At 32.4% G+C, this 25,304-nt stretch overlaps 1 protein-coding gene across 1 annotated transcript; it reads right to left on the bottom strand.

The window, feature by feature from the left end:
* Window positions 1-23,823: 23,823 nt before the first annotated feature.
* LOC139100923 (uncharacterized) lies at window positions 23,824-24,795 on the bottom strand. Its single transcript, XM_070653703.1, has one exon. The coding sequence runs from the start codon at window positions 24,590-24,592 to the stop codon at window positions 23,858-23,860; it is 735 nt and encodes a 244-aa protein (XP_070509804.1). The 5' UTR covers window positions 24,593-24,795; the 3' UTR covers window positions 23,824-23,857.
* Window positions 24,796-25,304: the final 509 nt, after the last annotated feature.

The following is a 25,304-nucleotide window of genomic DNA, read 5'->3' on the forward strand; positions in this document are numbered from 1 at the left end:
AACGATAGATCCAGATTTAGGAGTCATCTGAGGGAGGCCATTGATCACATTTTATTGTATAATCAGCGAAGTTAGCTTGCTAAAAAATCCTTGGAAATTGAAGAATTTTGTCCTAGAATGAATAAAAAAATTACAAAAGTACTCGTTCTTACCGAGTTACTTCAGCGCATTTTTGTCCCAGCGATCAGTAATAAGTCACTTTCAGATCTACAAAACAAGATCCAGTAGGATCCAGGTCACTTCCAGACCTCCAATGTAAGATCCAGTAGAATCCTGGTCACTTCCAGACCTCCAATGTAAGATCCAGTAGGATCCAGGTCACTTCCATATAATTTAACGGATTTTAATAATTCAAACCACATAACGGTTATGACAAATTTAAATTTTGTACACTGTTAAAAATTCGAAGAACATTGAAATACACTGTAAAACAATGAAAAAACGTGTTTTTGTTGTTATGAAAATGAAAAATTGTTAATTATAGTATTTACGCGTTGAGTTGAAACTTTTAAATGTCCGGCGCCGCAATAACTTTATGGAACTGATCTTTTAAAACCATTCCGAGCTCTCTACGATGTCTAGTTAAAAAGTTTTTAGCGTCAGCCGACCGAACGAACGAACGACCGAACGACCGAACAAAGTGTCTTATTAAGCTACCTTTTTGAAAAAAATTTCAAAAATGCGCTAAAAACCTTTGAGCATGGCAGTGTTGTGCTGCACGTGGGTTAATTTTCCAATGAAAAATTGTATCTTCATGAGGTTTCTCACAGATGTTATTTTTGTCACTTGTCACCTGTGTTGTCCGCCCTCGTGCATTTCTAAATTGTATCCTTGTCATAGTCTAGGTGTCCTCTATGGTGTAACTAAGAGTATGTACTACCAAGAGTAAGTCGGCTTCATTATAACTTCCATAATCCAACAGGCTGATGTAAAATTCCAAAAAAATCCACCAATCTACACACTTCACAATAATTCTCAAGTCATAAGCTATCACATTTCCATCTCAATTGACATACATTCAATCCCTCCCAAATTTTCACAATCTTTTATGCATGCCTCATCATTTATAAAAAATTAATGATTAAATATTTTATAATATTGAAAAATAATGAATGACAAATGTGCGTAATGCAATATCATGTCATATCAGGTATACTTGTATGTATACATTAAGTGAACCACAAACCACATTATTGCATCGAATATTTAATGCATAAACACTCTATCAATGCACAACATTTATCATAATATTGATTATTTATTGCCATACAACCGCACCACCGTGCAGCAGTAGAGTGGGGTTTTAGAGATAAAAAAATCAAAAATCTCATTTTTTGAAAATAAATAGAAATTGTGATTTGAAATCAAGCAATTTTTACCTTAACTCTCAGCACATAAAACATATGCATTTGATTTCGTACTACTGCTATTGATATTGCCATTGAGTATGCGATAAAGAAAATTTTATTTTATTTTATTTATTTTGTTAAAGATATTGCAGATTTTAGTGGCACTGAATCAGTGCAATATATACAATTTTTATCGTACTTTGTGCAATTTAAAATTTATAACGTCTGAAAAAGGTGGAATATAAGTGTAGATGCATTGAGGTGTGTGCATGAAGCGTATTTGATTGCAATGTTAGTGAGATAGAAGATTTAATAAGCTTTATCGTACTTTTATGAAAGAAATATTGAAAGAAATGATGTAAAGTTTTGTGGATGATAAATTTGAAGAGATTTTCTTTCATGATTTTGAATTTATTAAGAATTTTTATGGGAGTTTATTGTTTGAGAATACACTTGATTCAGGATTCAGGAGATGGAAGAGTAGGGGGAGAGGGCTATTCACTTATTAATTAATGCTTTCCCCGTCTCTGAATCTAACATCTTGTTCCCCCAACAGAATTGGTTCAGAAAATCAAACCAGTTAACAAAAGCAAAACTCAGACCCTCAGAAGAGTTCATCCATAATTGCGTTTCAAAATGCAAGCGACCCTAGAGTACCCTAGCATTAAAATTTGCAGATATAAGACAAGCCATTCCACAAATATCTAGATTTTATCTAGTTTCTCTTGATTAGTTGAAGCCAAAATAATCTAAAAATTAGAAAGTTAGTTATCTGAAACAGAGTCTCTAGATTAAAGTTAGCAAAACTTTGGGTGTCCGTGCTCCAAAATTCAGAAAGATCACCTCAACTAGAGTCTCATATAATCTCAAGACTAGAGTTTAAATGGCTCAATGTTGTCTGAACTTCAGGTGAGATGCCTTTTTGGACATTTGGAGTCCAGACTCACAAAGTGCTACCAAATCTTCACTATACTCTATAACAGAGAATGCTTGGTTTAGTCTGGATGCTTAAATCATTGTCGCAATCACAGGAACCTGCCAAAGACTTCAAATTCTGACAAAAAATTTATCAGTATGAGTTCTCAAGACAATCGATACAATTCGAGAAATTTAGGTTATTTACTTTGAAGCAGAGCTCGAATTCGATACGGTTGAAGTCGACATGATTCGACTCGACTCGACTCAAATGTACTCGACTTCAAGTCGACTAGAGTCGATTCGGTTTTTTTTTGATCGACTCGACTTCGAGCTCTGCTTTGAAGTATTTGGTACAACAAGAGGTCAGAAGGTCTAAACAGTCGTATTTTAAGTAAATAGTTGGTAAATAGCCCATAACAGAGTTCATTCATACACTTGAATAACACAAGTAGATTAATCGATCCGAAATCCAGCAAGTGACAGACGTGACTCTTACTCTATTGACACTTTAAATCTTTTTTTTTTTTTTTTTTTTTTGTTTTTAAAGGCTATTACAACTTAATTCTGATTTTTACATAATGATTATCGATTTCGATGCGATGAACATTGAAGATGGTGATTTTTGTCGTAAAGACGGTTTTTTGTCGTGATGACTGGTTTTGTCCGTATGGACGTTTTTGCTTTCCCCAACTCTGCACGCTGCATGACCCAGGATCAATGCAACGTACCTAGCCACAATTTGTGTGTCGCGAATCACACAAATCGAGTCGGTGTGACTAGAACAGCGAAAAAGCATCCGAATCCAACTAGACTTTCCCTGGGATTGAACCCGGGTCGTTAGAACGGTAGTCCGACGCTCTAACCACTTGACCATTGCCGCTTTTTCGCTGCTACACTTTAAATCTAATTCTACACCAAAATAGTCATACTGTCTGGGACTCGGGACTTCTAAAGAATTTGAGCTTAATATAGAAGTATTCATCTTTTCTTATTTCCATTACAAGATCTAAAAGACATTGACCTAACCATTCAAAGATAAATTGTGGTCGGCACAAAAGAGACTAACTCTAAACAAATTCTTTATAAAAGGTAAGATTAAATCTGAGAACTTTTCTTTTTTGTGCAAATACTTTTGGCTACCAGATGATCATCATCATCCTTCTCGGTAATTTGTAGCAGACAAAATTCTCTTGAAAAAAGTATATCCTCTAAAATTAAGCTAAACCCTCAAACAACTAACTTGCAACTAAAATTATTGTCATTTAAATTTAATACGTGTAATTTAAAATATTTATCAAGATGAAATGATATACTTTAAATGCATCTATTCACGTATAAAATTATCTATAAATCTACAGCATTATCTCTTTACACACGGTTTATTATGTGCTGCAAAAAGAAGGAATAAAAATATTAAAATCGATTTAATTGAAGCCTTTTTTGTCAATCTCACGTATGTGTGAGAAAAATCAACCAAAAGAGGTGAGAAAGCAGATGAAGCATAAAAATGAGGAAGGGATTATTGAGCATGTAAATCGATTGAAATCCACTTAAAATTTTTATGAGATTTAATTAATGGAAAATTTACCGTAATGATTTATTTAAGGAATTGAAGCCAATGTAAAGGCTTTTATTATTCATTATGTGTAATTTTTGAATGGATAGTGAGCTTTGTTTGGACTTTTGTGACATTTTCTGATTTGGGATTGAAGTTTTTATGATTTTTGACAAAGACATCAAATTGTTTATATGACCCGGAATGCATACGGCTTGTAAACGGCCGAAAATCCAAATCAAAGCCAGTGTGACAATCGCATCAGGTCAGTTTCGATTTAATCAGGCCTCAGATCAGAGTCGTGTCGGTTTGAAATCCAATTTTAAGCCTTTTCTAAGCGGTGAACCTTGATTGCTCTGGATGAGAAAAGTGAACATTCACTTTAAGGCAGAGATTTTCAAATTTTTAAGCAAACGACAAAATTTGGGAAGAATATCCGGATTTTTGCATGTTACCTGAGCGGCACAATGTGACGAACCGCAGTTTTTGGTGTAAAATTGGGTCAAAATCAGCCGTCACGATGAAGTCAGAGCAATTTAATACGATGACGTGCCTTAAAGAACACTTTGTGATGTTCGAGTTAGTAAGTGTGAAGTCAAATATTTCACGACATACATAGCCTCAGTCCTAAGTCAGTGTTGCTCAAATTTTACTCTGCGACACACAAAATAGTAGTCAGTGTTACTCAAATCATACATACCACGGTGTCGTGTTTCGCGAAACCTAGTTCGAGCAACATTGACACAATACTTAAGTGTATGGCGGAGTATAGTTCGAGCAGAGTTGACTTAAGACGTCATAGTACGATAAAGTGTTTAGGGGGGCATAGTTTGAGCGGATAATTGAGAAGTACAATAATGCTATCTGTTCCATTTTTCAAAAGTTTCAATTATGGAAATGAATTTCATTGATTTATATTCCGAGGATTGTCATGCTATTGTCTATTGCAAAGTCCGAAACTAACATGTCTAAAATACAAACCTGCTATTTCTGGCCAAACTTTAGTCTTATTATGTGCATATTATTGAGTACTTATCATAATGCTTAATATTAAATTTAAGCTACAACTTTATTCTCATCTTTAATTTATTGACTCGAATCCATTATTCAATTTCCGATTATATTGATATATCTCCAGGCAACACATCTACAAGTCGAGGACAATAACCATAAATACGTGCAGAACTCTTCATTGTCTGAATACCTTTTATAATGCATAAATTCCTGTTTATATTCTCGGCACATCTACTTTGTAAGCAACAAAAATAAAACAGAGAAAAAAAAAGAAATTGAATTTTTCATTCCATCTTTTTTTTTTCGATTGCATTCGCTTCCAAAACAAGAAATTTTGTTGATTTATACAGACGAAAAAAACAAAATATCGTCTTTAAACATAAACCTGTTTCTATGCGAATTTTGTATTTTTTGTCTGAAAAAATAATTGAGTGATACGTGCAATATATGAGTAAGGTAGAAATATTAAACAGAAAAAAAGTTATAATCCGTTCAGACGAAATTTTATCGTATGTGTCAAGGTGTGGAGACTGTAAGGGATTTCGGTATTTCAAAAAAATCTTTGTTATTAATAAGGATTGTGGGGATTCTTCTTTACTGTGAGGTGGCTCGATGGCGGAATGGCTTAATACTTTGGTAACTAATTACTGAAATACCGACCTGCCAATCACGGGTTCGAGTTTCGGAAGGTGAATTTTTTCATTTGTCCATTTTCGACTCATTTGCAGTAGAAACTCAACTCACAGCCTTCCATTGTAGGCAACATTCAGTTTCCAATGTCTTCAAAGCAGTGATTCTGATCCCATTAAAAACTGTTGATCTTCTGATTACATAAGTTTGGTGCATTTCCCACTTGTCTAGTAATTTTTAGCTATTAAACGACCTAGCACAACTCTGGATGTCAATGATTCGTCCACTTTCTCTTGAACTACTTTTCTAGTTGCAACCTAAGCTCTACAAAGTCCAAACAGCTCAGTGTGTTACACTAGGACATCACTAAATCGTCGTTCTAACGGAAAGACGCGAAGTTGTCATAACAGCATCGTGTTATTTGATTTCGACCCATTTTTACAGCTAAAATATGCTGTTCGTCGCATTGGGTCACTCGGGTAGGAGTTTCTATATATACTTGCTTTGCTGGATGTATAGTTCAACTGTAATCCATGTCCTATCTTCAGGGAGGAACAAAATTATAGTAAATACTCCAGAGCTCTTCAAGTCCACTCGGATTTTGTATAGAAATCTCGACTTAAATCAACTTGACTCCATGCAAAATTCAAGTCAACTTCGAATTCTGAAATAATCCTTTAAGACAAGAGATACTCTACCTTCCTGTATGTACTTATCAAACTTCCCATTTCCTCTATGTTTCAACTCCTTTGCTGATCCTGTTTGCTTTAGATTTAGACGTATCAGAAGTTACTGAAAAATAAAGTTATTCAATAAAATTCAACTTCGAAACTTTTAATAGGTTATCGAGAAAATTTTCCAATGAATATAAAGCAAAAAGGATGTTAAATGATAAAAAAAAGATTTAAGCTTGTTAAAAATTATTTTATTAAAATAAATCAATAAAAATTTATCACATAAATTTGTTGTTTTATGACAAAAGTTTAGATCTTATTTTTTTTTTGGGAAATTTATTTCAATTTTGATATCAAAAATTGAATAAATCTAAAATATTGTCATATTAAATCAGAGTTTAATCCATGTCTGCAACCTCTCAACTGTCTGGCATTTGATGTCCTCAATTGTCATCATTCACTTGCCATGTTGACGGTCATTGTTGTACCTAAATCTCTTGAAAATAGAAAACATTTAACTAACTCTACATCAATTAAAGGATTACACTATTTGGAATTAATATTTGAATTACATATTAATAGAGTATTTAAATTGAAAATCTATATTTGTACTAATCTACTCAAAACTAATTGCAAATTTATCAATTAATCGTTTTATAAATAAATATTTAATTATGTCCTATAAAATGGATCAAAATTGAATAATTAGTGGTTTAAAGCATGCATGAAATTATGTAAAACATTGTAATTGACACTTATCTAATATCTGCTAATGTTCATGTAGGAGTTGTTCATTTATTAAGTTCTGGAAGTGCCTCCCACTTCTGACAAATTAAGAGATTGAATTTGGAGGAAACAAATTCATTAAGACAATAAACATTACAATTAGACTTCAACTGTCCACTCGGATCAATTATTCCTGTTTTTGAAAATAGTTCGGAATTACGTAAATTAATAAGTGAACCATTCCAGCATTAATTATCGATTAAAAATACATAATCGTTTAATATTGAATATTATGTAAAATTGGATGTCATAATAAAATAATCACTGATTAAAAGTTACATTTTAAAAAATTTCGTAATAATTTCATATGCAACTAAATCAGCATAATGAATAAATATGGAGATATAAAGCTACAACCAAATTTACTATTCAGAAATCATCTATGTAGTGCTTACATTCATAGTTGGCAGTACATTTGAGTCTGGAATCCAAAAGTCCGAAAATTCCTGACTCCATTGAGTCTGGACTCTACATTTATTTTTGGAAAATTTAAAAAAAATTTCTTCCGGACTTTTGAAATCCGGATTCCAGTATAGGCGCCTCCACATAAGATTCCTGCCAACTCTACTTACACTGATTACTATGTATACATAACCCCATAGATTTTACAAGAGTTTTAAAAATCATAACTTCCGATTAAGGAAGTTATACTTAAATATCTAAACTATAATCATAAGCAATGAGTACAATCGTAGACAAAAGTTAAATAGCTCTAAGCACTTGAATTAGTCGAAGATATTTATCCAAAAAAAAAAACTGAATTGGATTATTCAAACTTAAAGTTTGTTAATTTTAGCAAAAAATGGTCCTGAATATTCCAATATTTCAAAAATTTCTGCTTTTGAACTGCAACATTGACTATCTGTGCAAAAACCCAAGCGACACAAATAAAAAGGCAGTGATGCAATGACACTAGTAATACCAACGGACGTATTGACAAAATAGTTCAATTTGCTAGGATTTTCTGGACGTTTCGTTCAAAATTAAAGGCTTGCAGTCAAAACTGCAGATCTGCAGTCTTGGACGCACTAAAAGATACAGTTAAAATCTGCTCGCCTTTTTATTTAAAATGTAAGAAATGCAGGTCAGGAGTTCTTGACCAAATCTTATTAATTTTAGACCAAAAACCCCTCTAAATGTATACATCCCTATAGAAAATTTTCAAACTTCATGTGAGGATAACAACTATGCCCCTAAATGAACCATTGTTCATGTTTCATTCGTCCAACACTTAATATCCACATTCCTCTATTACACTGCATTAGCCATACGAATTAGTTAGCAAAATGTAGAACAATGGATTTAATTTCTCATGCGGAAGTTGATCATTAAGGAAGTAAATGGCTGAACGTATTAAAAGTGTTGGTAATTATCTACAAAATTTATTGACTTTTGACGTTTTTACCTTTTGACTTTTGACCATGCATAAAAATTAGTTCTTGGGGTTTGTTTAATAGAGGATTTAAAAATTAATTGCATGGAAATTGTTTAGGGCTGGATGTTAAATCATTAGCATGGCCCATAAAGTGGTTATAATGGATATGCCTTGATCTAAACACGGAAGGGACACGACATATAATAATCCGTCGTCAGGTTGAATTTTGTGTAATCTGAGGCTTGGTTTCGTCAAATCAGGGTAAGGACTAGAGTCATACTGGCCTGATGCCAAATTTTTGACCATTTCTACGTCCTGTAGCACAGTTTAGCATTCCACAAAAGAAACACGATGCAGAAAAGCCCATATTAGTGTCTTCAGGTCAATGTGACTCTGGTTTCGAGTTGGATTAGACAAAATCCGTCCTCAAGCTCGAATCACGCTGACCAAAAGACACTAATCTCCATCTTTTTCATATCGCGTGCCTTTAGAACGTATTGACATACCAAACATAGCCATAATTATGAAATAAATAACAAATTAATTCAAATTCCAATATAATTAAGTAATTTACCTCACCATATGTACATACTTACTGTTGATGACTTAATTCGTTTTTAATGATAATCTACTTACGGACAACGAAGACGAATCATGAGAAATCAATCCAACAAGAGACCCATTCCAAAACATCCAAGCTGATTTATTCGAACAATATCAACAATTTCTTTTTCGATGAAACAAAGTTGGAACTTCTTTCGGCAAAAAACATTCGCTGACTTTCGATATGTTTTAATGAAATTTCTTTTCATTGTGAAACTTCCGTCAATGTATGATCCGAATATTATTATTATAGGTTATGTATTAGTCGATTATGTCCGATATTCTTTTTTTGGAGGAGTTTTCTATCAAATTCTTAGGAAATATGAAGGTATTCATGCACTGTTTTTGATGGATCGTCACATTACTGGATCTCCCAGCGAACGTGACGACTTTTTTTTGGAGATCGATGCTTATTGGAAATTTTCTATCAACTTTCAACAACTAACGATGATCCATGTCGAAATTATCTTGAAATTATTCACTTTGCAGCCACTAACTGCTGCACTTTTTGACGCACTTATTGAGAATTTTTTTGGAATTAATGTCAATTTACACATAATCGTCGACAAGGTCATCTGTATTTACTTTATTAGATTGCCAAGGTCTCAACTGTCACCTTCACTAAGTAAAAATGTAAACACAGGTGACCTTCACCATTTGTGGATCGTCAATCCTTATTTATTGAGAAATTTGAAGACTTTTTTCGTTCTTTTTCGCCGGAAATTGAGAAAATTTCACCAATTTATGAGGAATTTCATCAAAACATTCATTTTTTCATGCACAACAATCCATTTTATCTCGAATCCATGCGACACTCCTTTGAAGCTCCAAATTATGGTACCTAAATGTGTAAAAAAAGGTGTTTCAGCATGCCATGTCTGCTGAAACTTACAATTTTTTTTATGGGGTATGTGATTGTGAATTGAATCTTAATTTTCTTTTTTTTTGAAGATCGGAAAAAAATTTAATCTTTTTATTATAATTTTTTTTTAAGGTTTCAAATTACTCATCGTGTAGTTTCATAAGCAAGCAAAATGTTTTTTTTTTCTTTATATAAATGTAAATTTTTAATAAATTTATGTCATTTTTTATCTTGTTCATCTTGTGTTATTTGAAAGCAATTTTTATCTACTAAAATATCTACTTGATTGAATCAAAAAAACTCTTATTTTTGGGGGGATTTTAAAAAGTTTTGTCCCGTTTTAAAAAATGTGTTCTGTATGTGAGATTTAATATTTTGTATTAAGCATTAAAGCTTATTAATATTATTTTTTTCATTCATTTTTCTTTTAATAAGTATTTTAAATGTTAATTAAGGATTATAGAAAAAAATAAGTATTTTGTTACAACTCGTTGATTGTTCAACTCCCTTGAATCAAAATGGAAGAACTCTTACTCTCTTCTTAACATCCTCTTTTCTGGGTCTTTTTTCGTCCAGTTTTTAAATGGAAATAAATTTTATTATTTCTTGTATTTTTGTTTGATATAAAAAAGTCGTTGTTGTGGATTTTTATTGGATATTGTGTTGAACTTGATTGATTTTTGGCTTGATTTTATGGCTTGTTTTGTATTTTGAGAGTCTCAATTCTACCTTTTTCTAGTAATATTCTAGTGAAACAGGCTGAAACTGGTCAACTGTATAACTAGTTATAAACTTAGCATTTTATGGCAAGTTACACAAATATCAAGTTTATAATCAGAGATCCATACGATTGACTAATCACAACCTTTTAATTTTCGAAAATTATCTAGCAATTTTGGATATCACGTCCTGATTTTTCAGTGTTTGGTCATCAGTATCGGGAGTAAATTTAATCAGAATACTCCTTGTATTAGATTGACAGAGTATATGTATCTGATGGAAATTGAGAGTCCATTGTTTTGCGTAAGCTACATAAATTCTGCTTTATTTGGTTTCCGATAAGAATCAAACCAACGTTTTTTGTAAAATCTACAGATATTTAACCACTCAACCATAAGGGCCCTACTGTCGCATAGGCAAATTTATCTAAATAAAGCTCGATAACCTTAAAAATTTTGATGTGCATCTAAGCTTGAATCAATTGAATTTGCATTAATTAGATTAATGAGATCCGATTAAACTGATCTTTGTCTTTCTAACCAGAGCTTAAAATTGCAAAGAGTCAATTGACTCTAATTTAGTACGGAGTCTGAATGATTAGTACATAGAATCGACTTCAGGCTTTGTTTTAAAGATATAGATATGAATGAGCTTTTGATTCATTAATTTTTGACCCTTAAAAACGATAATACTCAATAAATTTGCGACTTTAAATGAAATATAGTCAGATTAACAATTGACATTGCCTTTATCTAGACAATGGTTTTTGCCTATTCTTGACATGCCTTTTCCTAGACAGATACCTTTGTCTAGGCATGTCTGAGTATAGACAAAATTTGAAGCCTATGCTTAGGCAATGCCTGTGTTAAGATTTTGTCTATGATAGCAACTCAATAGATGACAATTCTGTTCTTCATATAAGGATTCTGATAACATAGTTATCGAAAGCTTTGAAATTACATAATTCACAATTTTAACAATAATCCATCAACATCTGTAGTCTATGAGATTATTTAATTCTCAGAAGATAATCAACAGCCACAAAGTTTGCCGATTACACAACATTTAAGATTAGAAACATTTCACGATCAATAAATTACCATTTTTACTGCCAAAAAGGTTCACAATCATGAACCCGGAACCGTCTGATTTCATAATCTCATGCATATATCAGTCTCGTGCTTATTAATCAAGTCTAACTTCTATTTCTAGCGCAGCATGAGCTTATCACGTTTGCCATTCAAGGACGCATTGTAATTTATTATTTCCGAATGTTCAAAAAAAAAATTCTAAAAACAGCCACAGAATCAAGTCTAAACAAAAATTCAAGTTCAACGAATCTTATCAAGTCCACAACGACGACATAAAAAAGAAGCACATGTGCTCATGTTATTCACTACATTATTTTTAAGTTATATTTTTGTTTCAATTGCTATTGTGTGCTTACTATTTTTTAAATATTATAGCTTTTTTATTATATGAGGTAAAGAGTTTAAAGAATCAAGAGCTGTTTAATCATTTTTTTTTTTTTGGATTTTTTTTATCTCATTTAAGTACATACTTTATATAGAATATATAAGTGGAATTTATTCGAGGAATTTTAATTTTACATTGTAATGCATTTAATTCCCAATATTTAGTTAAGAATATATAGTTAAGTTCATTTTTTTAAGCCTTTTTATGCAAAAAGGAATCAATTACATTACAAGAAAATATTTTGGAAATTTAAATTTTTGGATTTGAGGCGTATAGCTGGAAGTATTCTTGGAATCATTGGTTAAGTTTAAGATTACTGACTATTTGCCCATATATGTCAAGCCCTTAATACCGTTACTCATCTACAGTTTTTTATCTCACTATGAATTTTGATCGGTTCCATAAAGTGTGTGGATTGGATTTGTTTGGATATCTTTTTGTTACTCAACTTTGGAAGACAAATGAAGAAGAGTTTGGAATTTTTTGGACAATATTTAAGTACATTTTGAACAACCGAATTTTTAATGTTTGCAGGCTAGGTCTGCTTTGAAGGATTTGTTTTGAACCTTTGAATTTTTTTGACATTTCTTTAAACTTTTATTGACTTCATTTTCTCAAGCAGCAGTTTTGAATGCATTTTGCTAGAAATTGAGATGGGAAATGACCGAAATTGGTTAACAATTTTACAAAATTGGTTAAAACGTGAAGTTTTGATTTGAAGTTTGAATGAAAAATTTTATATCACGATTAAAATTAGAGCTCGGAGTCAAATCTAAGCAGATTTTGAATGGAAAGTAGGTTCTAATCGACTCGACTATATTTTTTGTTCAATCGAAACTTTCGGGATTAGACTTTAACTTAACTTATAGGAGAATTGATTTACTCGATTAGACTAAACTCAACAAAGTCAACTACGAGCTGACTTAGTGTTATTATGACAATTTGAGCTCAAGTCAAGGCTTTGACACTCTTCATCCGCTTTCAACCGGCCCATACAATCTTTCATCCGGATGAAACGTGTGTCAATGCCTTGGCTCAAGTAGAACAAAAAATTCACTAATGCGCTGCTCCATTGCCATATTACCATATTTCTATATCAAGATAGCGTAGAGATGCCCTAACGTTACCATAACGACTGTTTATGGCATTTTTGAAAACAAATTTGCTGCATTGAGCCGCAAAAAATTAATTCTGTCAGAAAAACTTTAAATTTCATCCAAATTTCGTCCAATTCAGTTCTTTTTGCCGTTTTTTTATAGCAACTTCTTGCAAAATTTTGTTCAATAACTGTATCAAGCCTTAAAAGCTCATCAGAAAATTATCAAAATTCAATATTTTGTATATTGTTCTGAAGTATCTTCTATTTCTAGAACTACATAGGTTAACACTAGTAAAGTCAAAATTAAAGTTCCATTTTGAACTTTTTCGAAGACATTGTCCAAATTTTAATAATATTTTGGAATTTAACAACCTTAAAATTTCAATATTTTCTAGTTTATAAATCCAAATGTGTCCCACATTCCACTCATGAAACCGACAATATCACTCGAAGTTTCATATTAAATCCCATAGATTCCCTAACTACTGATGTTCCCTAAAAATTTGGTTTTATACCTTGTAAAATTCTAAAAATTTGTTAAAAATCCTGTCATGTATCAAAAAAGTTTGTACATCATCTTGAAACTTCATCATTGCTTAAAAATTATCCTGAATAAAATGTTTTTTATTTTCTTATTTCTCCTGACAATAAATTTTATTTTTCCCATGAAATACCATATATGTATCCTACTCTAGCTAAATTGTTTAAAGTATAAAGTGCATAGAAAAATTCTCTATTTTTTTGTGCAAAAAATTTTCATCACAAGTTAGCTTTCATCCAAAGGTTTTTTTGAAGGAAATACCTTGATCACGATGAGAATGACTTTAGCACCAAGGGGTGGACAACTTGGCAGGAACAAAATTACATAAAAATTAAGGCTTTTAGGGTGTAAAAAAATTAATTTGTTGAACTTTTTTTCAATTTTTTTAAATTTCATCAAAAAAATAAAATTTTTTTTAATTTTATTTTTCACGTCAAGTTCTTTTAAAAAGTTTTTACCGATCTTCTTTCCACCAAGTTTTCCCCTCTCGATTATCAACATGATCAAGACATTTCTATAAGTTATTATTTTTTACCTAGAACTCGATCAACATCTCAGCATGATGAATCTCGATCTTAAAAATTAACATTAAGATTTTTTTTTCATATTTTTCTTAAGTGGAAGTCATTAAGTAATTGGAAATTCCAATATGTCTCTCATATTTTTCTCTCGAATTTATAATACATTATTTTGGGATATTAATCATAGCATTAAAATGGAGTATTTAAGGTCGAGCATTTCTGAATCATAAAGAAAATTAAAATTGTCTATGTTTATGCTGTATGCGCGTTCAGAAATGCTTGCAAATATCACAATTTTGGGTTGATAAATTTTTTGAATTTTTGATATTTTCGGGGCCAAATTAATTGATTGTGGATCTAAATCCACTGTATAATCATCCGAATTATTGGTCTGATTATTTCTAAAATTAATGTGCAAATTTCAACTTGAAGGCTTATGGAAATCTGTTTAATTTGAGTGGTTTATTCATTCGTAGGGTGTGGATTGATACTCAGATTAAATATACAGGCTACATTTAAGGATCTAGGTCATATTGTTATCATTAGATCAAATTTATGACTTAGACTAAATTCATTTCTAGAGTAAACATTTGTCACATGCTTTAGATGTTTTGTATGTGCAGCAATGAGATTACTTAGCCACGGATATATGTTACCCTAATCCAGACCTAGTAAGCTTGCTCATTGTTATCATAAGATGCTAATTAAATATATGCTCGTATGTCTTGGCTGGATTTTGTTTCTTGGTTCAAAACATTTACAAGTTTAAGTGAGCATTATGTTTCACTTAGTAGCAACCCCCGGTAGACCAATAGGTTGAAACCAGGACAAAAGCAGGAAAGGACTTGATATGTAATTAAGAAGGCGTAGGTTCGAGTCCCTCAAGTGCTATGTTTTGTTGAAATGTTTTCTCTAGAACCTTAATTATAGTACGGTTTTAAATACAGTACATTTGAGAGTACCTCAGAACTGAAGGATACTCCCTCAATTACAGTTATCTAAGGTGCTCTTATTCTGAGGTCTTAATGTGGACCTAGTATTACACTAGTTATATGCTATGATTTGCATTCAGAGAATGCACCAAGAGCACAGCCAGAAGTTCAGAAAAGTTAAACTTGAACCTCCGAAAAAAAACCTAGGACGTACATAAATCAGTGTTCCTCGAACGTTGTCGAGTGTAATACAGCTAGCCACATTTGTTGCGTAAACGCATTTAACATCTTCTTATCGACACATCTGAAGGTTTTGGTTTCACGCAATAGTGAACTTAGGTTTGTTGGTATTTTAGTTACTAAGTATTCATCATCCCTATGCATTACCATAGTAGACTATGCCTGACAAAGCATTACCATAGCAGACTATGCATATTCAAATCAATTCAATAAATCCACGTGTTTATTTCCAAAACTCTAACATCACCTTTCATAATGCCATAGCGACACTTTCACCCTATGCAAACCCAAAGCTAACGATATTTGCTCAACAATCATCAATGCAGGAACAAGAAAAGAAAAATCAATGACTCATGTGTGAATGCTTCGAGAACGAAAAAAATTTTTATATATATATATATAATTTTTTTTTCTTCGTGACTGCAATTTACTGTTCTGCGTTTCTTTTGAGAATTTGCTAGCTGGTCATATTCACGAAAGAGTCAGAACGTGTGAAACGAGTCTATTGATTTTTCTTAATATTACTGCGGCAATACTTTCATGGTTTACTTTTTCATCCGGTCAAGGACAAGGTTAGATGATGTGGTGTTGATATTTAGCGCATGATTAGTGGGTTAAGTAGGGATTATGGAAGGTTGCTGATTGAGATTATGAGGTGATTTTTTGAGGTATTTTATGGACGTTTGGGTGGGATAAAGGTATAATGTGGTTGTGGATGTTGAGGGTATTAAGAGATTCGATGATGGAATTAGATTTTGGATAAGGGCTCTTGAGAAGCCAGACTGCCCAGTCTCGGTATCGAGACTTGTTGAGACCGTGACATCGAGTCTTCAAAATCTTGTTCTCGAATATTTATCGAAACCAAGGCTTTTGGAAGCCCTAGTTTTGGAATCCGTTGGACAAATGTTCCATCCCGAAAGGCACACGATATAGAACATTTAGACTCAGAATTGCGTGACTCTGGCTTAATGTTGAACACAGTTCAATCCAGTCACATGCAAGATTCAGGTCAATTTGAGGCAACATTTTTCTACTAATCTAAGCCGTGTTCCTAAGCGTTTCTGATTCAAGATACTTCTCGGTGTCGAGACTTCAGCAAATTCCCTTGTGGCCTCGGTTCCGGTCATGGTCTCGAGAATTGCCTCGAGTCTGTTTCGAAACCGAGATTTTGGTAACATTATGCACCTTCCCGGTACACTAGGATCATATTTTTTCTAACCTTTTCAGAGCTCTCATCAGTAAACTGTGATATGACCTTGAATATTTTGGTTCATTTGCCCAAAAAATGTCAGTTATGTCGACAGGTATCGTTTTTTTGGATTATATTGAATATCCTTGTTTCCCAGAAAGATACCTGGACCTAAAGGTGTCCATTTGGTAGCATAAAGACAGCACATTGTCGGCTTAATGCTATTTGAATGCCCAATCTGAGTTTACACTGAGCTTGCACCAATATAACGCTGGTATAGTGCCATATCATGTCAATTCGTACTTCCCGGATTCAAACCCTAATCCCAGTCCAATAAACCTTAACCAATTTCCTCAAAAATGTCAAAATATCACGAAATAATGACATTAATCCACTCAAAATAACAGATTTCCATAAACTGAACACATATACACTTGGGTTAACAAGCAGATGTAAATAGTAGCAGCATTTGCAATACATGAAAAAAATAAAATGAAAACGAAAATGAAACAATAAGAAGAAAAGGCAAACACGCTACAGAAAGTTGAAAAATACGTTAAAAGATTTTTTTTTTTGTGCTTCGTCGTCGCCTCTCAAAACTTCTTACTTAAATAGCACTTCGTTGTGTTCCCATTTACATAAAAATCGATGAAAAAAAAAAGATTTCCAACACATTTCATGCATGTTAATGCTAATTTCCCATTATTTCCAATGAATTTCCAAGAAAAACTTCCAATGTGTATACGCCCCAAAAAAAAAAGCCAGCTTATTATTTTTGGAATTAATATTCAAAAAGTATTGTGTAAGAGAGTAAATCTTATCATTCATTAATATATATGTCATGATTCATTAATTAATTAAAATAAATTTTTTTTTTGTATGTTTTAATCTTAAATTTTTTTTTCTTAAACACGCTTTTTTTCAAATTTCAAGGGGCAAAAAAAAATAATTATTAGGTATAAATTTAATTAAAATACTTTTTTTTAAACATTTGCAATGTTTTAATTATTTCCAAAAAAGAATAATTTTTTTTTTAATATTTTCATTTAATTCTAGGAATGTCAATCAAGATAGATAGAGAGAGTGTGTAAGTTGAGGGGGGGCAGCAAGAGATATATAAAGGAGGTAATTTTTCATTATAATTAATTTAAAAATATATATATATATAGTAAAAAAAAATTGTTCATTTTTTTAATATAAGGAAATAGATTCGCGAGTGAGAGAGATAGAGATAGAGAGATAGATTAGGAGATATTTAATCAGATATTTTGAATGCTGATAGTTTGCAGCTGTTGCCATAGGCATGGGAAAAATTCATACCATTAAATAATTTCTCTAAATCTTCGTATAAAATAGAGAAATGATGAGTAAATCCAGCTGATGTTGCCGCATTTTGTGCACCGATTGTTGAGAAAATGGAAGCCGTTACATTAACACCAATTGTCTTCATCAATGGAGCTCTAGCCTTTAATATTTCTGTTGCAATACCTTTGCATCGATGCTTCTTGTGAACACATAAACCAGCCGTAAACATAAAACGATCAACATCATAATAATCCATGATATTGAATGCATGTTCAATAAATTCTTTGGCATCATACAATATTTGAAATTTTTGATCATCACTAGGTACACTTGGTTCATCATCCTTTGATCTAATTGTTATTGCATTAACACCAATTATCTCATTTGTATCAGCCTTAAGGCAAATCAATGAAATATTTTCCTCAAATACTTTTCTATACATTTGTCGAATACGTTCGACTCCATCATCACTTAATAATGTGCCAGCAGCACGATGAAATATTGATGATCGTGCATGATATTCAATCATAAAATCAACAGCATCATCAAAATAATTCTCCGTTAAATCCTGAATATAAAACTCCTCCTCATTAACTATTTCATCAATATTACGCGATTTTGCCTTAAATTTTCTATAAATTTGTGGATATGAGATTCCATCTTGTCGTGGAAAAACTTTCAATTTTGTTTTCATATTCTCAATTTGATAAAAATCCAATTTGTTATTAATTCCTGCCGTATTTGCTTTTAATAAAGCAATTTTTTATGATGATTTTATTACTTTTTTTCACTTAAAATAATTCACAATTAACTGCGAAATACTCAATTTCGTATTTACTGAAAAAATCCTATTTTGCTACTATAAACACTGCAACGAACATGACCTTACTCAACGCTTTTATTTCAATCCTTATAACACAAATATCCTCTTATTTTGATACAACATGTCCGACTGCCATGCCTTAATATCGTTCTCTATATTTTACTTTATACCGGAGAGAGAGTTTGTATGTAGCAAACTACCCCTTAACATTCACTATGCGATGAATAATAATAATACTAAACACAGGGGGTAAAACGTACAGCATAATCATTATTTTCGTAGGAAAACATTAACTGCGATTCATAAAATGCTCAAAATGACATCCTTAACGTCGATTTTAATTAAACTGACTAAGTCTACATGACAGAATTTGGCAATCGTGAGACATTGAGAGAGGATAAAAATGAGAAATGAGAATCAATAAAGCTGATTGCTCAAAAAAATATAAAGGCAAGAAGAAGACATAGGAGGGGAAAGAATGTTTGTTGTAAATAATGCTCAAGTTAACATGAATGAAATGTTCGAGAATCAAGAAATTGCGTCGTAGACTTTACATGCATGTGAATGTAGAAAATGGCGATTAAATGGCAAGTAATGTCCAGCACAGCATATGAATTAAATGCGATAAAATAATTGCCATCGAATGTTCGTGATTTGAGAGAATTTTTTTTTCATATTTTGTGTCATGGCAGTTGGTGTAGTTTGGTGCAGCTGATTTTTTTAAATTCAAAAAATTCTGTAACGGTCATTTCACTCTGCTAGATGCTGCAATTCATCCATCAATAAAAATTTGCATTTTTTTTCTACAATTTTTATTGAAATATTTTACATATTTCTGCATTATTGACTGGACTGTCTGTAATATTAAGCATAAATATGATAAAAATAAGAAATTATTGATTTTTTTTCTTCATCCGCAAATAGCACCAAATATGTAATGGAGTACTGTAGGGGAAGGAATTCTTATTTGGAATGAAATTCTTATTTGAATTTCGAGCGGAATTTCTCATTTCGCATTTAACTTGAATGTTGGATTGAAGAATTGAGAAAATTATTTATAGATATGTTGCACAATAAGTGTGGGATTGAATTGGAACTTTATGGAAATTATTGAGATTTCATTATGTTCATTATGTCTGCATCGCATTTCATATCCTGCTTATTCGATCAATTAAAAAGTTATTTTATTCTAATTATGACTTGTAGCATTTTTTATGGATCATTAATAATTTCAGCTATTTATAGGAACATGAAGATGGCTATGACTAATATATTGTGGATTGTCTATGGTAAGCATACACAATGATCGCTAATGCAATACTAGAAATAAAAGCGTTAAAAAACGTTGAAAATGAGAGAAAATTGTAGCACATGTGTGCACACAAGGCAAGTACAGCTCTGCAAAGCATGTGAAAAATTGAAATTTGTGAGACTTTGTGGATGGCCATATTTTGATTCGCATAGTAACTGCGATTTTGGCAAATATTTGACAAATAACCAAAAATTATTTGTATGAAAAAATTTGACAAATTTGCAAATTTGGTGATAAATTAAAAGTTTTATTAGCCAAAACAGCACAAGTTGGTTAATCAATTGAAAACTCCCTGCTCTAGACTGGCATTTTCGCCGAATCAGGCAGCCAGTGGAGCCAGATTTTGATATTTGTGGACCTTATCGAACATTGAACATTGAACATGAAATGTCAAGTTTTTTTACTAAACATACGATCGATTTACCGCACCCTGTTCCACTCAGGATGTAATTGATCAGTTTCGCACCCTTTATCAGACAAAACCTAGTCAGTTGAATTGCTACACTTTTGGTTTCTTTAATTTACAATAATCTCGGTTTAAACTCGGATTTTGCATAGAAAAGTTCAATCGACTTCATGATCCTCGATTTCGTGACCTGAAATAATTCATTTACTCCTGCAAAAACAATTTTTTTAAAAACGCGTCAAGAACATGATGGAACGTGTCCATGTATTTTGTTTTAATTAAACAATTTCTAAGAACTCGATTCTTAAAGATCATTTTGGAAGATTTTAAGGAGATTTACACAGTACTTTGACAGAGCTTCACTTTATAGCTGTTAACAATAGTGCTGTAGTACTGTTAACAGGCACATGGAATCTATTTAAACTTCATATGATTTACCGGATAGATGGAGCTTACCCGGATAGTACAAGTTGGTTAATCGGTTCAAAATCCGATCACAGTTGAATCAAATTTGGTTCCAAGTCAGAATCTCGCCGGATTGCGGTTGGATTGTGATCTATTAACCGATTTGTGCTTATTGGTCTAGTTTCACTCAAAATGATCTGGTCGAGCACTACATCGATGAAAATGTGTATGCTCCACTCGGGATAGACTCAGAAATTGTCATTTTTCATTTTTATTCTCTCTTTCTCGATCTTAAAACATCAAATTTCAGTCTACTCTCTACAATCAGTTTTGACTGTTGTTCCAATGCCGCACGTGATGATAAAAGAATTCGAGATTTATTTCGACAATTTGACACCCGAGTCCAAACCCACACAGACTTGATTCTCATATTCCAACTTCTGTTTATTGCAATTGATTCCTTCAGTCAAAGCCATAACAAAAACTGTCCAAAAAAAGTTCTTTTTTTTATCACTTCTGTGAAATTTTTTCAAATGCGCAATTCTTTATGACTGATTCTTCCCATATTAGTAATTTGAGACTCAAAACAAAAAAAAAGTTATTTCCAGTCTTTTGATTTTGATTTATTTATTTTTATGTATTTTTATCTTAGTCGGTTTTTGAGTTAAAAGTATTTTCATGTCGGATGGGATATAAAATTTTGTGGATTTTCGGTATTTTTTTTTTTTTTGATTTGATTGCTATTTTGTTGTCTGAAACATGTACGAATGTGTTTGGACGGAAGCTCGGATTTTTTGGCTAAACACAACTTTTTTTTTATCATCATTGAGTCACATTTGGGTCGATGAATTTTGAGGAATTTTATTTGTTCGTGCTTATATGGACTTGTAAATTGACTCTTGATGTGTTAATTTGCATATTTTTTTTTCGTGATTTTGTATTTTATTTGGTAATTTAATGCAGAGTTGGGAATTGGTTGATGGCAATTGATGAATGCCCGCCGAATATCATCTACCATCGGCTGTCAACGGTTACTTACTGGCTGTCGTCGGTTGCAGATTTCAACGATTGCTAAACAGTAGTCGGTTGTACATGTCACCGGCAATCGTCGGTAGCAGGTGTGAACGACCGCTGACCAATTTCTGGTGTTAGGTGTCAACGGACACTGCTGAAGATGGATCGCCGGTGTCAACGGCCACTGATGAGGACCGGTCGCTGGTGTCAACGGTCATTGATTGGCATCGGTCAATGACGATTGCCAATGTCAACGGCCACCGGTGAAGGTTTGATCGTCAATGTCAACGGCCACCGGTGAAGGTCGGCTGTCGATGTCAGTGGTCGCCAGTCATCGGCTGTAGGAAGGTGTCATCGACCACTAGCATCAGCCATTCTCCATTGCCTGTCGATCGTAAAATCTAAAAGATGCCCAAACACAGCCAACTCCCAACTCTGATTTAATCATAATCGACTGAGTTGAGTGAGCTTCAAATCAAGCATTTTTGAATTTAACCGTAAGTTCTTTGTGCTATGCAAATGCAAGCTATTATGTCATTAATTAATCATTATCCAATAGCGTTGTTTAATTTAATTAAAATTTAATTGATGTATTGAGTTACAATTGCAATTATTATTTTTAAAAAATAATAAATAAGGATCAATTACTAGAGTTGCACTGTTACTGTTTCAAGCTAATTAGCTGCAGTTTTTATTTATAAATAATGATGTAATTTATTGAGGAAATGAGATAAAATTCTTGAAAGAAGAAGAAATGTTATAGATCATTGGATAAATTATGTTGATAACTAATTAGTGCAGGATATAATTGATGTCTTACTTAATGAGATTAACTAGAATAAAAATTGTTATAAATCTATTTTAAATTTTTCTACTGGGAAAATAATTCAATTTGTTGTTTCTGATAATTGGTTGAGATCACGACTTGAATTAGTTCGTGGAACTGTAAAGATCATCAATGTTGTGAAGGTTTTTTGATAATTAAGCGTTAATTCGAATTTGAACCTTCAAATCATCTAATCAAATTCAAGTATTTTATGTCAAAGTGTTGACTCAAACTTGAATATTCGATTTAGAAGCGTTGACTTAAACTTTAATATTCAATTTAGAAGCGGTGATTTAAACTTGAATTTTCGATTTAGAAGCGCAAGCGTTGACTCAAACTCGATTTAGAAGCGTTGACTAAATCTATAGTACTTAGTATTGCAGCGTTGATTCAAGTTTAGTATTAAAATTGAGTTGTCGGATGTTAAGTATTCAATTTTGAAGCAAACTTACTTACTTCGCTGAGTGTACAGATCAACTTTGATCCATGTCCTCACTCAGATAACGCCTAAAACTGACTCTATTGCTGGCCTTTGCCTGTCAATTACCAATACTAAATGCTATACTATCTCTATCGTCAGCTTCATTCCAAGAGCTCATTGGTCTTCCACGAGCTTTTTTAGCAATTTTGAAGCGTTTACTTTGGTATTGGCAATTAACAGGCGGAAGCCGGCCATCGAACCAGCTTTAGGCGACATCCGAGGAAGGACAAGGATCACAGTTAATCTGTACTGTCATCGAAGATGAAGAAGAAGCGTTGACTCAAATATAAACATTTAAATTTGAAGCATCGACTCAAAATCAAGCATTCAATTTTAAAGCATTGATTCAAATCTGAAAATTCAATTCTGAAGCGTTGACTCAATTCAAAAATATAATTTCAAATCATTGACTCAAAATTAAGTCATGAATTTCAAAGCAATTGACTGTAATATTCCAATTTAACTGTAAGCATCCATAAAAACCCATAATTGGTCTACAATAAAATTCATAATTGTAAAAGTTTAAAGAAAATTAAAACTCAATTTCTGTAATAAAAAGCACAATTTAGAAACAATTTTCATATTATTAAAACACCAAAAAAAAGCAAAAAAAAAAGAAAGGAAGTTAAACATCTAAACTTGCACAATGCATGCATGCAACAATTCATATCTCATACATTTAATGGTACCCACAATACAAATTGATATTGAAAAAGTTTATAGTTATAGGAACTGAAAATGAAATAAAAAATGAACAAGCATGGATGTAAATCGTACATACATTTATGACAGCATATCCATTTATTTGACTTTTAATGACAAAACTTTACAAGTGTATCCATATACATGTGAAAAGTTTAGAGATGGCAATTTCTCATCCATATCCTCATATGATATTGAAAAATTTTCATCATATCCAGCAGCTTTTGCTGCTTTTTGTGCACCAACAGTTGAGAAAATTGACGATGTCACCTCAACGCCAATTGCTTTCAATATATGTGCACGTGCCTTCAATATTTCCGTTGCGATTCCTCTTCCACGATACGTTTTGTCAACACATAAACCAGCTGCAAACATGACACGATCGACACCATAATGTTCATAAACATTGAAGCTATCCTCAATCAATTTCAATATTTTGTTGAGGTTTTGGAAATTTGGATCGTCAGTTTTTGGTTTTGGTGGATCAAACTTTGTTGCTAGGTATAGAGCATTTAGTCCAGCGATGTTATTTGTCTTTGCGTCGATGCAAATTAATGAAACTCGTTGCTCAAATGCAGCACGATAATATTTTCTAATTATTTCAATACCAGCTTCAGTTTCAATGGTACCTGCTGCACGATGAAAAACTGCACCGCGTGCATGATTCTCAACAATAAAATCGACAGCAATGTCGAAATAATTTTCAGTCAAGTCCTGAATATAAAATTCATCCTCAACGTTGCTGTCGTCTTGCGATTTTACTTTGAATCGACTGTAAATTTGTGGATATGGAACTCCATCGCGACGTGGATATACTACAAATTCTGTTGACATTGGAACTTATTTATTTATTTTCCTTGTTCCTCACGATTGAACAGAAACTGAATAATTTTTTTTTCGTTATGCTTGTTTTACTGGCACTGGATTAAATTTGCACTATAAAAATTTTAAAATGATAAAATTTATTTTTTTATTGAGATTATGAAACAAGTAAACTTGAGCTTCATGCGATGAATTTTTTGATATTTTCAAGTAATTTTAAAGAGTTGATTATTTCAATTACTTGTTATCACTGTATGCGGAGACACTTATCAGACAATGTATAGCACACACTGTCTAATTTTTGGTGAAATACACTGAAAGAAATTTCTTAAAATGAGGAACAGGAAACTTATAGCCAATTTTGCACAAGGAAGTGAAACTTAAGTTCAATTTTTAATATCTTTAATGATTGCTCGGCTGATTGGGCAAGACGAAGAATTGGGGTAGCCGAAGTCTTAATTCGAAGCTGACCAAATGTCAAGTATATACCTTCTCGGTATATTAAGTATTCCCTAATATTGCTAAATATATCGTTAGTGAACGAGCTATGTGTTTTGGGAATAAGGCATTTAAAGATAGAGCAAAAACCATCCAACGCACCTTATTTGAAGGATTCAACCTCACAATATGACTAGGTATGGTAACGCTTAGAACCGACCATTTCCGAAATCAGCTTTTATAAAGAAAGCAACTCAAGGTATTGATTTCTCAGCATTTATACTAT

This window comes from Chironomus tepperi, unplaced genomic scaffold, assembly GCF_022539635.2.
Source record: "Chironomus tepperi strain 1889 unplaced genomic scaffold, CSIRO-AGI_Ctep_v1 contig_73, whole genome shotgun sequence".
Taxonomy (NCBI): domain Eukaryota; kingdom Metazoa; phylum Arthropoda; class Insecta; order Diptera; family Chironomidae; genus Chironomus; species Chironomus tepperi.